Below are 14486 nucleotides of genomic sequence, written 5' to 3' on the forward strand. Positions count from 1 at the left end.
TGTGTCCATTGAAGGAATCTAAGGTGCTGAGTTTAGCATGGGACAGCTTGGTGGGACGATCCCCCGAGGAGGTCAAACAGCAGAGACAGCAGAAACTTAAGGGCGAGATTAAGGAGGTAATGTTCCCCATCAGTGCTTGGGCTTGGCCTGACTAGCTTCTCCTGGCTTTATCTGCTCGAGCATTCGTCTCACATGTAGATGTGCTTCCCGAGGTGACTCGCCCTGTTATGAGGGTGTGTTGTCACCTTGTCTTTGTTTCACACATTTTTGATTACAAGCGTAGTTTAGGCCGGCTTTACGTTTGAATGCTGTGGTGTGTGTGATGTCAACATATGCGCTGTCTAACATGCTGTGGCTATTTTGAGTGGATAACCGGTTAATACCTCACTCTGCTGAGCATGTTAGCATAGTAGGTTTTAAGGTGTGGTGCATGTGGCCTTTTTTCAGTCTCGTCTAACTACTTTGTGCTAGAGATATGAATGAAACCTCAAATCATAATGCTTGTTGAGGAAGAGGTGTGTTATTACTTTTCTTGGAGATCAGGACTGTTTGCAACAGATCCATGAGGCTGAGAAAACCCTTGGTTATAAATCTTAACCTAACGGGTTTGTGTTGCAGGATTATTATGTTTTTAATATATTAATTAATATGATTGATTATTGTTGTTTTTAATATATATATATATATATAAAATAATAATTAATCTATATATGTATATATAATGTTACTGTATTAATGCTAGGAGTTTTTATTTTAGGGCTGCCAAAGTTAATGCGTTAATTTTAATACATTATTTTATTTATTATTCACTGTAGTTTACCCAATCATTTTTAATTTAAGCATTTTCAGTTTTTTTTAAAGTTTTTTTTAAGTTTAGGTCTGTCAAAGTTAATGTTGTCTTGTATCATTTTAAAATGTTTGACAGCGTTACATTTCTCAGCAGTCTAGCGTTATTGCAATCTTGTGGCATTTTCATATTTAATCTTATATAGTTTATATAGTATAGTATATTATATAATACCATGTATCAATAATATGTCATTGGTGGTCATTTTTATTTTATTTTTATTAAAAAATACGTATATTTATCTCAAATAATAGTTAACAGTAGCTAGTGATGTGGTTTGTTGATTTGGGTCAGAAAGTATCCACCCAGAACACCCTAGCAGCCACATAGCAACACCCTGGTAACCACCCAAAACTTTAGTGGCGAGTTTTGCATGGGCAAGCAATCTACAAATCTAATTTTTACTGCTTCTTTCATAGTGTTTCCTAGCAGACTGCATGAGGTTTTAACGGTTAGCACAAATGCTGCAGAAACATTGAGCTGAGGAGGTTCTCATATCGAAGTCATGGGTTCGAATCTGTCTTGCATCACTTCCTGATCCTGGTGCCCCCTCTTTTCCCCATCATTTTCTGTCATCTCTGTGAAAAAGTGAAAAAGTATGCAGTGATGTGCTTTCAGTCCAGTAGAGGGCACTAAAGGTCACTATAAACAGGTGGAAGTTCATCATCCCATCGGAATTTCTCTCCAAAAGGTCTAAATAAATAATGGGATACTCATGAAGTTTGAACAAGATGATTCATTCATTTGTGTGTGTGTGTTTGTGTGTGTCAGCAACATCAGATCAGTGGAACTAATGATCTGTCCTGCTTGTCAGAAGGGAGACGTGGCTGTAGACAACATCTCATCCCTAGAGAACTGCATCCATTCGCCAAACACAACTGCTGTTCCACGAGACAGCCTCACATCTGACTCACACGCTACAATGGAAATGAGATGGAGCTCTAACAGATAGCCACCTCTGACCTTCATTAGCTTACCTGTCAATAAACATCTCGCTCTCTATTTCAATCTCTTTTAAAAGTCCCTCTCAGTCTTGGCCCACTGATCTGACGTGCCGCCGTTCCCGCAGGCCTGTCATTCCTGACATCACTGGGCATGTTTACTGTTCATCTCTCGCTCAGTGTGTAGACACTGCTACTGTTGAGTGTCATCTGGAGGTGCTTTTCACCCCCCAGAGAGCTCGCGCGCTAAATAGAGTACGTAGAGTTGTTAACGGCCACCCTGTGAGCCAATCACAAGCTGCGCAGTGACAGGAAAGCGAGCGTGCATTGTGCGAAGACCCTAAAAATACACAAGGTGGCTGAAAGTTTATCAACACCATTGTCTAATTAGGGCGTTTTACTATTTCAATTACAAAATCTACTTTTGCTGAGTTTTAAATTAATTTATTGGACAATAACATTTATTGTTTCTGTTCTAATATATTTTAAAATGCAGTTTATTCCTGGTTATGGCAACGCTGAATTTTCAGCATCATTACTCCAGTCTTCAGTGTCACATGATCCTTCATAAATCATTCTGATATACTGATTTGATGCTCAAGAAACATTTCTTATTATCAATATTTTTAAAAAGTTGTGCAGCTTCATTTTAGTGGAAACCATGATTAGTATTGAAGCAGAGTAATATAAAATGAATTATTATGATCGTCTGGTTTGAAAACCAATTAAAAGCTGTCAGATATGCTTAGCGTCATTGCTTGAACAACTCTTTTAGACTTTCGAGACAACTCGCAGTGAGCCAAGAAACATATTAACTTAATTACAGTGAACGATGTAGTTGATATCAGCATGACAATATTATTCCTGCATGCTCAGCAAGTTTTTACAGTAGTTATACTCCTCAGTAATGAAAGCTTTTACAACACTCTGAAATAAAAATGTCTATACGTCAGCAGTCTGATGGTGGAAGAGCTGCTGTAATAATATTGGTGTTGGCATGTTGGTTTTTACTTGTCCGTTCAGAGCAACATGACTTCTCATCTCTAGAGTCACGGGTCAGGATTAGGGATGCGCAAAACTACATCTTTTCAAAATTGGTTAGTCAGTAGGTCATCTGAGGGATTAGTGGACTAGTCTGAAATCCTTTACAAGTTTAGGGTTGTGACCACCAGACTTAATTAGATCGGTTTCTTAGCAATAAATGGTAAATGCAGCACTTTCAATAGATTCAATACATTTTTTTTTTTTTAAATTAGGCTTTTATTGCAAAGAAACTATGATAGTGCTTTCAATAAAAGACAGCTGTAGCTTAATATGCAAACAGGTGATTTGAAGTATAAAACACTGATTCTAACACACACACACACACACATACATATATATATAATACTGTTATATCTATTAGTATTCATAATATAAAACATTTCTTTCATACACATTACACTGTTTGTGTGTGTGTGTGTGTGTGTATAGTGTGTACATGTGTGTATGTATATACGTACACGCTACACACATACGTACACACATACGTGTATACACACACACATTACACTGTGTATGTATGTACACACACACAGTGTAATGTGTAATTATTTTATACAGTTTATACACAGTGTAATGTGTATAAAAGAAGTATGTGTTTATCACACATGTATTATAATACTGTGTGTGTGTGTGTGTGTGTGTGTGTGTGTGTGTGTGTGTGTGTGTGTGTGTGTGTGTGTGTGTGTGTGTGTGTGTGTGTGTGTGTGTGTGTGTGTGTGTGTGTGTGTGTGTGTGTGTGTGTGTGTGTGTGTGTGTGTGTGTGTGTGCGCGCGCGCGCTTCTTGTGAATGGCCTTCAATTGAGTTAAGATGTTAGACGTAAGACGGACTAGTTATGACACTGATACTTTAGAGGTTAACTGGACCATGCTAACCAACCCATCGTTGTGTTTAGATGAGAGATGAGCTGGATAAGATGGAGGACCGGCTGGAGTGGGCCAATAATGCACTCAAGAGCGACTGGACCCGCTGGCAGAAGGTCATGAGAACTGACCTACGATCAGCCTTCGTCGACACAGCAGAGAGGAACGTCAACTACTATGAAAAGGTGAGATGTTTGTCTAGTTTTTTGTGTGTGTGTGTGTGTGTGTGTGTGTGTAAAGCAAGAAAAAAATATATTAATTATATATTAATTAATTGGGGTTTTTGCATATTTGTTGGCAGAATGATTTATTCTGATTAATATTATTAGTACATTAGGACGTCTTTTTATCAAATTTATGTGGCCGCCATTTTATAAAAGCAATAAGCCACTTGAGGTTGGTTGTTACTATTTTAAATTTGATCACGCATTAAAATAGTAATTGAGAAGATTGGTTGAGATTATTTGAGAAGATTTGAGAACTGAGAGATAAACATTCAAAGGTGGTAAAACTACTTTGGACAAGACTTGGACAGACCACTGACAGATCTGAGAGGGTTGTATGTGGCTGTCTGCCTGCATTCATTTGCACAGCCCTGGATCTGTGCCAGCAGAGGGTGGTAGTTTCTCATTTTTATCCCTGCTGACAAGTAATTGCACTCCAAGTCTATAAATGTTGACATTGCTCGCTAGATTGGACGTGTTTTAGCCGGTTCACTGCTTAATTTATCTTTTTTTAAAGGTCTCTTCCTTTGCTTTTCAGTCGTAAACAATAAATTATGACCTCAAAGTTGAAGGTATTTTGCAACAGCACAACATAAAACGAGAAGCAAAAGAAGAAAGTTGAACTGTCAAAAGTTTTAGAGATGTTGTGATCTCTGGTTACCTGCTGTGACCTCAGAGGCTCTAGAGACCAACCTGTTGTTGGACAGAAACAGATGAATGCGTTTATAGCAAGAACGAATATAACAAAGTCTCTGTTGTGTCTCCAGAGAGGTTGAGGAGACATCCACCGGGATTTTTAAGATGGAAACAGATTTAAAAATAATGTTGAAAGAACTGTCATTCTCTCCAGTGTTGAGGGAAGCTACTTTGAAACCATAGCTTGCCAAACTACTCATTTAAAGTAGTTTTGACTACAGACAAAAACTAGCAGAGAAACTTAAATCAAAATGGCAGTTTGCAAAAGCACAAAAACTAGACTGAAACTAATAACATGCACTACAATAGGAACAAAAACTAAACCCAATTACAGGACAAAATCATAGAAATTTTTGTAATTGCAGGTCTGATTTAGTAAATGACTTTCCCAGGCCTGACCTCAAATGTTTTTTTAATTTTGTACATGACATTTAGGGGCTATGGAAGCTTGTTTCCACCATGGAAAATACTTTTTATCTCACAATTCTGCCTTTTTTCTTCATAGAATTTTGAGTATATCTCACAATTCTGAGAAAATCATCAGAATTACGAGATAAACTCGCAATTCTAACTTTTATATCTCACAAGTCTTTATAACTTGCATTTCTGAGTTTGTCTCTCACAGTTCTGAGAATACAAAGTCAAAATTGCGAGAAAAAGTTAGAATTCTCACATATTCTGAAAAAAGTTAGAATTGTAAGTTTACATCTAGCTTAATTCTAGTTAAATCTGACTTTTCTTCTCAGAAAAAAAAAGGTAATTAGCGAGAATTTCAACTTTTTATCTCACAATTCAGACTTTTTCTTACATTTGAGTTTATATCTCACAGTTTTACCTTTTTTTAAATTCTGTGGTTGAAACAAGCTTCCATAAGGGGCAGATCAATCTGAAATAACACAAAATAATGATCCGGCAATGCAGCAAAGTGCTTGCTGCGAGTAATCGTGCTGCTATCTCCTTGAAACGTTAGAGAGGCAACACAATTATTGTCTTGTTTACTTGATCCAAATGGCCTCAGATAAAAGTCTTGAACATATTTCAAAAAATTCTATGCAATAAACTGCAAACTCTAAATCCAGCGACTAGTTATTCTTCAACTGGATCCAGTCCATGTGGCTGAATCAAAACAATTGGAGATGAACTGCTAAATGCAACACACTTATAGCTCATTTGATTGGCCATAAGTAATGCTGTGTTTTATTTCACAAATAAAACTTTGGCAGTATTATTTTGACTACAGTGCAGTTTCTGAATAAATATGTACTATCATATGCACAACTTTGTGGTTCTTTGTGTTATATGGTGCTAGGCAGCCAAATAATATATTAACAGTGATTTGATTAAATCTACAGTAGCTATTTATGCATCATTGAAACGGACTAGAACTGAAATTGAAAGCTGAAATACAAGGAAATAGTGCATTTTAAGATGTAACCTCCAGACAAAGAGGCATTTTTATTTAAAACGTGTAAGGAAGAGCCTGACAGCATCAAACACTGAACTAAAAGAGAATATGGTGTAGGAAGAGGTAGAATAAAAGAGAGATGGTGGATGACTGAGCAAATATGTTTGTGCAAGAGAACTTCACCAGCCTTAAAGTGATAGTTCACCCAAAAATATCAATTCTGGCATCATTTACTCACCTTCAGAAAAAAATACTATGGAAGTCAATGAGGAGCAGAAACTGTTTGGTTACCAACATTCTTAAAAATATTTTTGAGGTCAACTTGAGGTTGAATAAATTACATCATTTTTATTTTTGGAATTATTTATTATTGAATTATCCCTTTAATCTGTGGAGACTCCTCAGTGTCAGATAATGTCTGTTAATCAAGATGGTCACGTGTCTCCTTACTAAATGCTGGTCAAACGCTGGTCTTGGGAACCTCAGTAAGTTCAGAGCTCCATTATGTCCAATATTTGTCCATTTTAAGATGGTCACATATCCATTTTGTTGACCATTGTTGTTCAGATATGCACACTTTTCTCATTGGTTCTTCAATATTGGGTCAAGCCATTTGTTGGGTCTCTAAAAAATAGCAGCTAACAATACCATTATACCATCATGTGTTCAAGAGTAAACATCGATATTTACAGGTAATATAGCCTACATAATATATTGTTTGCATAAAGGTAGTTTTAAACTTTAAAAATGTAACTTTTACTTGCGTGTGCGCGTGCGAGTACGTGTTCCAGACATGTGATTTCGAGGTTACTGGTTGGTGGAGTTACTCTGTGACTTATTTTAAAACAAAACCGTTAATTGAGAATTAATCGCATAGTTTCTGAATCAATTTCCCAGGTCTAATCTGCACACTTAATAAACTTTTTCTTAGTTCTCTGTTCTTTTGGGCGCTTCTAACCTCTACCGTTCTCCCCGCTGAAGTCATTTTCTTACGACAAATGGGAACACCTCAGTATGTGATCACTTCATTTTCATTTTTCCTTGATCGAGTTGTGCTGGAGGGGTCAACCAATGTTCTTTTAAAAATTACTTCACCCAGTAATGAAAATTCTGTCATCGTTTACTCACCCGCGTGTGTGTGTGTATATATATATATATATATATTTATATTTATATATATATATATATATATATATATATATGTATGTATAATAATTTATTTAATTAATAATTCTTTTTTTTATATTATATATAATTTAGATATTATAATTATAGTAATTAATATTAGCTTCCAGGTCTAAACAACATGACTACTGTGCATTTTTATTTATTGTTCAGTTTCACATCTTGGTTGCAACCTATCATGAAGACATTTGCATTCAACCTCAGCTCTCTGTACACATTATGCTTACAATGCAAACTGATATAAGAAACACTGTAACCCTGCACACTGATGTGGGCGGATGTTCAACATTTGCAACAAACACCGCAGCCATGTACTGCAACATAGCATCTTCAGAGAATTGCCATGGAGACGCCATAGCAACAAGGCTGTAGCTGAAACGACGGCAAAAGACGAGGGAGCTGTCATTAAATGTTACATATAATTCGACCGGCACAGAGCCTTTGAAGGATTTTCAGACTGCAGAAACATTCATTTTGTTCCCAGAGTTAAAGCAACAGCTGATGCAACTGACGTTTCAGAATTCACATCTCGAGCTCTTCGACCGTGTAGCTTTGCTGTCTGGTCTGCACAGTTACGTCTCAGTTGTGTCTGTGTTATAATTAAAACCATCAGCAACCATGTTTCAGACAGAGACGTGTTGCAATGCAAACCCTTTGACTGTCTAAACCACTCAAATAGGTATTGACATGCTCAACTCTTCTCTTCTCTTCTGTACTGCTCACCTGATCAGTCTTCTGGAATGGTCACATGTATTGTGCCTTTATTATAGTTTGTACTAGTATGTGCTTATATGCAGTGCATTGACCTTTTGTCATTGATTCTGAGGTTGTAGAACATTTTCTCAAAAGTTAGTTGTGCTTTTCTTAGTTATGTTCCTTTTTTTCTTGCACTTCCACAATTACTATAGAAATCTGAAGTAATTTTTTCACGACAAATGGGGAAATTGCTGGAAAATTGCAAGTCGTTTTCTGCTGAGATCAGAAAAAATGCATTTTCCACCTCTGAATGTGATCGCTTCATTTTTTGTATGTTTCTTATACTCATTTGGTTGTGCTGGAAGGGTTAACAAATGTACTTTAAAGGGATAATTCAGCCAAAAATGTAAATTCTATCATAAGTACTCATGTCATTTCAAACCTGGATGTTGTTGCTGCCATTTTAAAAGCAAACAAATCACTATTATTAGCATTCACTATTGTTTTATTTTTTGTTGGTCCACACTAAAAGATTTTTAAATCTTATCTGATTTTTTTTTTTAAATGTGATAGACCACAAATATTTAAAATCATATATTTAACAGTTTTGTTCCTATAGTGTGTGACCAAGAGAGAGGTCTTGGTCACACACTATAGGCGCACTAACAGATTCCATTCACAAACAAGAGTCGCGACTGAACACAAGAAATCTCGCAAAATCTCTCGCGGTCAAACGTGAATTTAGAGTAACCAAACATGGCGGACGACGGGCAAGAAGAAATGGCGATTATAGCGTTTGGACTGCTTTTTACAGAAAATGTTTAAAGTTTTTACAGGGAAGGTTTAACGAAGTCGTGTTATGCTTCCGTCACCCGTCAGCTCGCTTTCTGATTCGGTATCGTTTCGTTCCCCGTGACGATCTACAGAGTGCGGACGCGTTTGTCCTCGGGGTTCCCCGCACACGACAGCATTTCTGATCGTAAATATTTAACATGACGTTCTTCCAAGCAGATTCAATCGCTCTTAACACACATCACCACAGGAACGTTTATCTTGCAGTGTGTGGGTGCCTTCAGTTGTTTTTTTCTATATGGAAGCAAGAAATAAGACAATTCTTTACATATGCTTTTACATCAGTGAAGGGAATGGCACACTAAAGTCTTGAGTGATCGCCCTTTCACCCAGCTGCCGAGATCCGGCGGTGCCAAGCCCGATCGCATCTGTCCCATTCAGCTTTGGCATACAGTTTTATTTTCTGTGATTAATCCGTATCTTGAACCAGAGTTATACAGTCTGCTTCCTTAAACTGGGCCGTTTGGTACTGAGACGAATCTAGCCGTGTCCTAGTGTGATTCGGAGGGTGACTGGTCGAGCGGCCTCACGCATGGCCTGTCTAAAGTCATTTACCAAGGTCACGTCACGTCTGAATCCTGTGGTGACGGAGTTCATTGATTAACTGCTTTTGACAGTCAGTCGGCCGCAGCCAACGCGCCTCCAGAGATTCTGCTCTGAAACACGCTTGCGAGCGGCATCCGAGCGGTTTGGGTCGAGGTGTTTCGGGGCCTGGGCGACGGTTGACGAGTCCCTGTGAAGACATTTATCAAGGGCTTAGAAAGTGACACCTAAATGGCACTCGGGATGAGGTGCGACCGAACCTTCTGAATGAAATTGGAAACCAAATAGAAGCCACTTGTCAGGCCTCACGGTTTATATTGTTTCTATTTCACTGCAGTTCGTTTTTACTCATATATTTTATGATGAACGTATATTGATGCATAAGGATAGCGTCACTCACATTTGCTTTGGAAAATTTATTTAGAGTTATTTATATATTTTTGTTATTGGGATAATCCACGGCTAGCTATACATTAAATGATTTTAATGCGCAACACGGAGGCGAAGTGCATTAGTATCGTTAAATGCACAGTTGTCCGTGAATTATCCTGCTTATACCATGGTCATTTGCCAACATTGCCAACTTAAAGCTGTTATTGATGTTTGAAGCGCAATATTTGCCCGGAAGGGTAAAATTGACGGTTATTTTCGTCAGTTACGACTCGTCAGTTCTAGCATTCGGCACACTTTGAATCAGACACAGAGATATCAAATAGCATTAAAAAAACTTTTTTAAGGCTAGATCCGTCAATATACATGTGCAGTCCTAAGCGCGAGTCTCAGAACACTTACTGTTTCTATAGCAACTGCAGTGACATGAAGAATTTACCAATCAGCGATTGGCTCTTTTATTTAGAAGGCGGGACTTATTCCGCCATATTGCGCTTTGCACTTTCCACCATTCATAAGTAATATAAGTGCATATAAGTTATAATATATATAAGTTTGTTGTTGTGTCTGACTTGTCTAAATCAATTTATTACACTGCTTCACATGGCTTATTGCTTTAACATAAATGTGTGTGTGTGTGTGTTTTCTTGCAGTGTTTGGCTGTATGGGAGTCGTTCTTGCATTCTCAAAGGACAGAGGCTGAAGGAAATGGAAAGGTTGACTGTTCCTAATCTCCCACGGTACTTTTAGGTATACGGGACCACACATGATGCTTTTATTTCTGCAAACACCAATAAGATTCATATTTAGAGAGTGAAACGCCAAAGAGAAAGACAGTCACCCTAAAAGAACATCTAACAGCTTTAGCAACTGACCCAGAGAGAATCATAAAGGAAGTGTATTTTCCTCTGTCATCGGTACATATGCTCCAAAGCACGATTGGTGTCTTTTGATAGCAGGGAATAACTATATTGCCAAATCTTTTATACTGAGACCTATTTTTTCTTTTTTGTTTATACGAGTACGACACACACGAGATGAGAAAAATAATGCAATTCCTGGAAAATGAAGATGCTCACATTGTCTTTTATTGCACCATCTGACCTTTCTAGTGAGAATTCTATCCATATGATGTTTGAGATTCATATGTCTTGCCCTTTTGCAGATCAATGCAAATGCAGTTTACCTCTTATCAGAGCTGCCTTGCTGCAAAAACCATTCGATTAGTGTATAAATAAATATAAATGCACTCTGAATGCATGGATTTCTTGCATTGGACTGAATTCATCATTGTCCTGTTCAGGTTACTGAAGCTACATCTTTATGCAAACATCATATTTTGAAGATGATGCTGACATTCCAGAATTGTTTACATGATATTAAAATCATAAATCAAAAGAATTTAACTGTTGCCTTTGAATATGAAATGAGTGTATTGTTTTAGATACTATTATTTGAATGCGGTGCACTAATATCATTAAGTGTAATAAATTGCAGACTGGTTTAAAACTGCTTTTACAGATCATTAGTGAAATTAATGTCTTGGAATTGTACATGTATTCTTTGAACAAGTAAATTGTTATTGAAAAGATGATCGAAAGATGTTTTGTGGTGTGTGTTTTTGTTCTCTCTCTAGAGAAAGTGAGCAAACAGAGCGTCATTTTGGATCCTAAACTAGGTTACAATCACAGCTTGATCACATGAAACATTAAAAAGCTCTTTATATATAATAAACCCAAGATCGATCGATCTATGTCAGTACTGTTTCCTTCATCGCTTTTACAGTCCTGCGGCAAAATAAGATAAATGTCACCCATGTTTGCAGCCAGAATTCAATGTGATGGGATAAAAAGGCAGTGTACCGGGAAATAATGGTGAGAAAACATGCATTTCAAAAAACAAAAGACTCATATACGAATAGGTTCTTTTTAGTGAATCAAAATCATACAGCGCAACCAATTTAACCAGATTGACAAACAAATGACTCTCATGAACTGGTTCTTTTTAGTGAAAGAAATGCATTATAGTGGAATTGGTGTAATTTGATTCACTGACAAATGACACGTATGAACCAATTTTTTTTTGTGAAAGAAATACTTCATAGTGGAATTTGATTCATGAACAAATGAATCTTATGAACCAGTTATTTTTAGTGAAACAAATGCTTCATAGTGGAATTAGTGGAATTTGATTCATGAACAAATTAATCTTATGAACCAGTTACTATTAGTGAAACAAATACATTTTAGTGTAATTTGATTCACAAACAAATTACTCTTTAGAAATGGTTATTTTTAGTGAAACAATAAGTATTATTCACAAAGAAATGACTCTTATGAACTGTTTTTTTGTGCGTGTGCGTGTGCGTGTGTGTGTGCGTGCGTGCGTGCGTGCCTGCGTGCGTTTGTATCAAACATACAACACAATTGAAGAACAAACTACTCTTATGGACTGGTTCTTTTTTAAATGTATAGAGCAACCAATGTATCATAGGCTACAATTCACAAAGAAATTACTTTTTTGAAACGGGTTCTTTTTAGTAAATCAAAACATACAGCGCTACCAATGTAGTATGATTCATAAACAAAAAAATCATGTGAACAGATTCGTTTTAATGAATCAAAAGCATACAACGCAACTAATTGAAGCTGCTGACCTGTTGAATTTGGCCAGCACAACACTACTTTGGCTTGGCTTTACTTAAAACTCATTAGCACCAAGACCATTTTGAGAGATAGATAACTTATATTTTTGGCTGTAAAGCCAGTTTCTTCATCAGATCCCTCTCCTTGGACCACTGAAGTCTGTCCATGTGGACATAAATACTCCAGAAGCCTGGAATGGGAAGAGGAAAACCAAGCCCAGACTTTTCACAATCCAAGATTACCAAAAGTGCTCTAAACTGATGTGCCGACTGAGTTAATCACTATTGTCTTTGGCAGAGTCAAATAGTGTCTCCATAGCAATATTAATTTGCAATTTGGTTTGAAAGTAAGTACGGATGTAAAAGCAAATGAAGTTATTGCTGTGCCGCTTTGCTTTCTCCTGCCATCAGCAGCAGCTGTTCTCTGACTCGAGCATCTGAGCCCGGCTGGCAGAAAGCAGGCCTGCTCTGGGCTTTCCTCGTGGAGACTTGGAGAAGGGAAGTACATGAATGCCTGAGTGACCAGATGGATCAGACCGCCTCAGGGAAGCCCACAGTCACCATGCTTCTCTGTTCCTTTCAGAATCCTCCAGCACAAGACTTAATTCAGCATGACCAAAGAGAAACTGCCAGAGAAAGAGTTCAAATTTTGCCTTTTCAAAGCTAAAAAGAATTTGGAGTTCTCATGTGCCTCAGATGTTTCTCCTCAAATTCTGTGGAAGAAATCAAATACATTACATAATATCTAAGAGTAGCTATATACTGTAAAAAATGTTATGATCAATAAGTAATGACAACATATGTTTTTACATTGCCTTAACTCATCAAAATAAGGTAAGCAATTTTTATTTTTATTTTTTTTATACAAGATTTAACTAATTATTTAGTCCGTTTAATGTAATTTAAGTTGAAATGACTTAAACATCCAAGTTCATTGTACTTCTTTTTTTACAGTGAGTTTTAGTTTGGTAAGCCTGATTTGTGAACAAAGATTCTTATGAACCGGTTATTTTTTGTGAAACAAAAACAGTGCAATTGGTGTAGTACAATTTATGAACAAATGACTCGTATGAACTGGTTCTTTTTAGTGAATCAAAAGTATACAGCGCAACCAATGTAGCCTGATTGAAGAAATGAAATACATAACATACAAGATGAGTAGCTGTATAGTATTTTTGTTAAAGCTGCAGTCCGTAACTTTTTTCGTGTTCAAAATTTACAAAATGTATACATAAGCGAGTAAATCATGAATCCATTTTCCAAACCGTGTTTTTGTCTTAACCTGAATCACTACGGTACCTGCAATAATTAAACGTTAAATTACAAATATACTCTATGTATTTAATCTCACTTTATTGACCAATTTCTTTGCTGCTGACCTTCGATGCTCCGATTTAAAAATGACTTGAAAATAAGCCTCTCATTTGTGTTTCTCTGGAAGATCTGCTCAGCCTCATGTCAGCTCGACCAGTTACTGAAGTGTGAAGTGTGTCCAAGTTCCTGGTTACTGTTGCGTCTCTTGTGTGTAATTATGGCATCGGGTGTGAACATGAGCATGTCAAAGCATTCAGAAGAGACCACGAGACAAATGTGTGCCAATATGCAGCTCAAGGGAAATAAACAGAAGAAAAAAAGGTACAGTAATTAGTTTGATTTGACTATAGGCCTAATAATAATAATAATTGCGACTTTATATCTTGCAGTTTTGACTTAATCTCACAATGTGAATGTATTTCTTAATTTAAACTTTATCTAATGCAGACCTCTACTCTTTTACTCATGGGTTGGAAGCAGCAGTGTTGGCTCTCTCAGTACCGCTGTACAATGCAATCTACTAGAGGAATTAAGAGTTTCCACACCATCAAAACGAGCCATTTCAGTTTTGTATGCTGCGCTGAGCAGGGCTGTAACGGAGAAAATGACTCTACTTTATCTCGCTTGTGCATTACGCTCTCCCAAAAAGTGTGCTTTAGACGTGGCTTGTGTTGTGCATCGGCTGATACGAGGTGTCGGTAATGGAAAACAATAGTTATGGACTCCATGACTCATTGGTCCTTGGCTATCGAGTCATTCTCTATAAGAAGAGAGATTTGATGAGCTGCAGGTACATTCACAGCGAATCTGTTAGCATTGTATGCTCGATTCTTTTGACTATTAC

General features: G+C 37.1%; 1 protein-coding gene across 2 annotated transcripts in view; it reads left to right on the forward strand.

Moving 5' to 3' along the window:
* snx7 (sorting nexin 7) overlaps positions 1-11435 on the forward strand; it is a 20968-nt gene extending 9533 nt beyond the window's left edge. The window contains exons 8-10 of one of the 2 annotated variants that reach the window (XM_079600870.1): positions 15-116; positions 3726-3878; positions 10338-11281. In XM_079600870.1, the coding sequence (XP_079456996.1) occupies positions 15-116; positions 3726-3878; positions 10338-10415 (333 nt within the window). In that variant the 3' untranslated portion in view covers positions 10416-11281. Of the gene's footprint in view, positions 1-14; positions 117-3725; positions 3879-10337 lie in introns of both variants that reach the window. The other variant, XM_079600871.1, reaches the window with a different exon arrangement.
* Positions 11436-14486: the final 3051 nt, after the last annotated feature.

This window comes from Phoxinus phoxinus (genome assembly GCF_949152265.1).
Source record: "Phoxinus phoxinus genome assembly, chromosome: 24".
Lineage (NCBI taxonomy): Eukaryota > Metazoa > Chordata > Actinopteri > Cypriniformes > Leuciscidae > Phoxinus > Phoxinus phoxinus.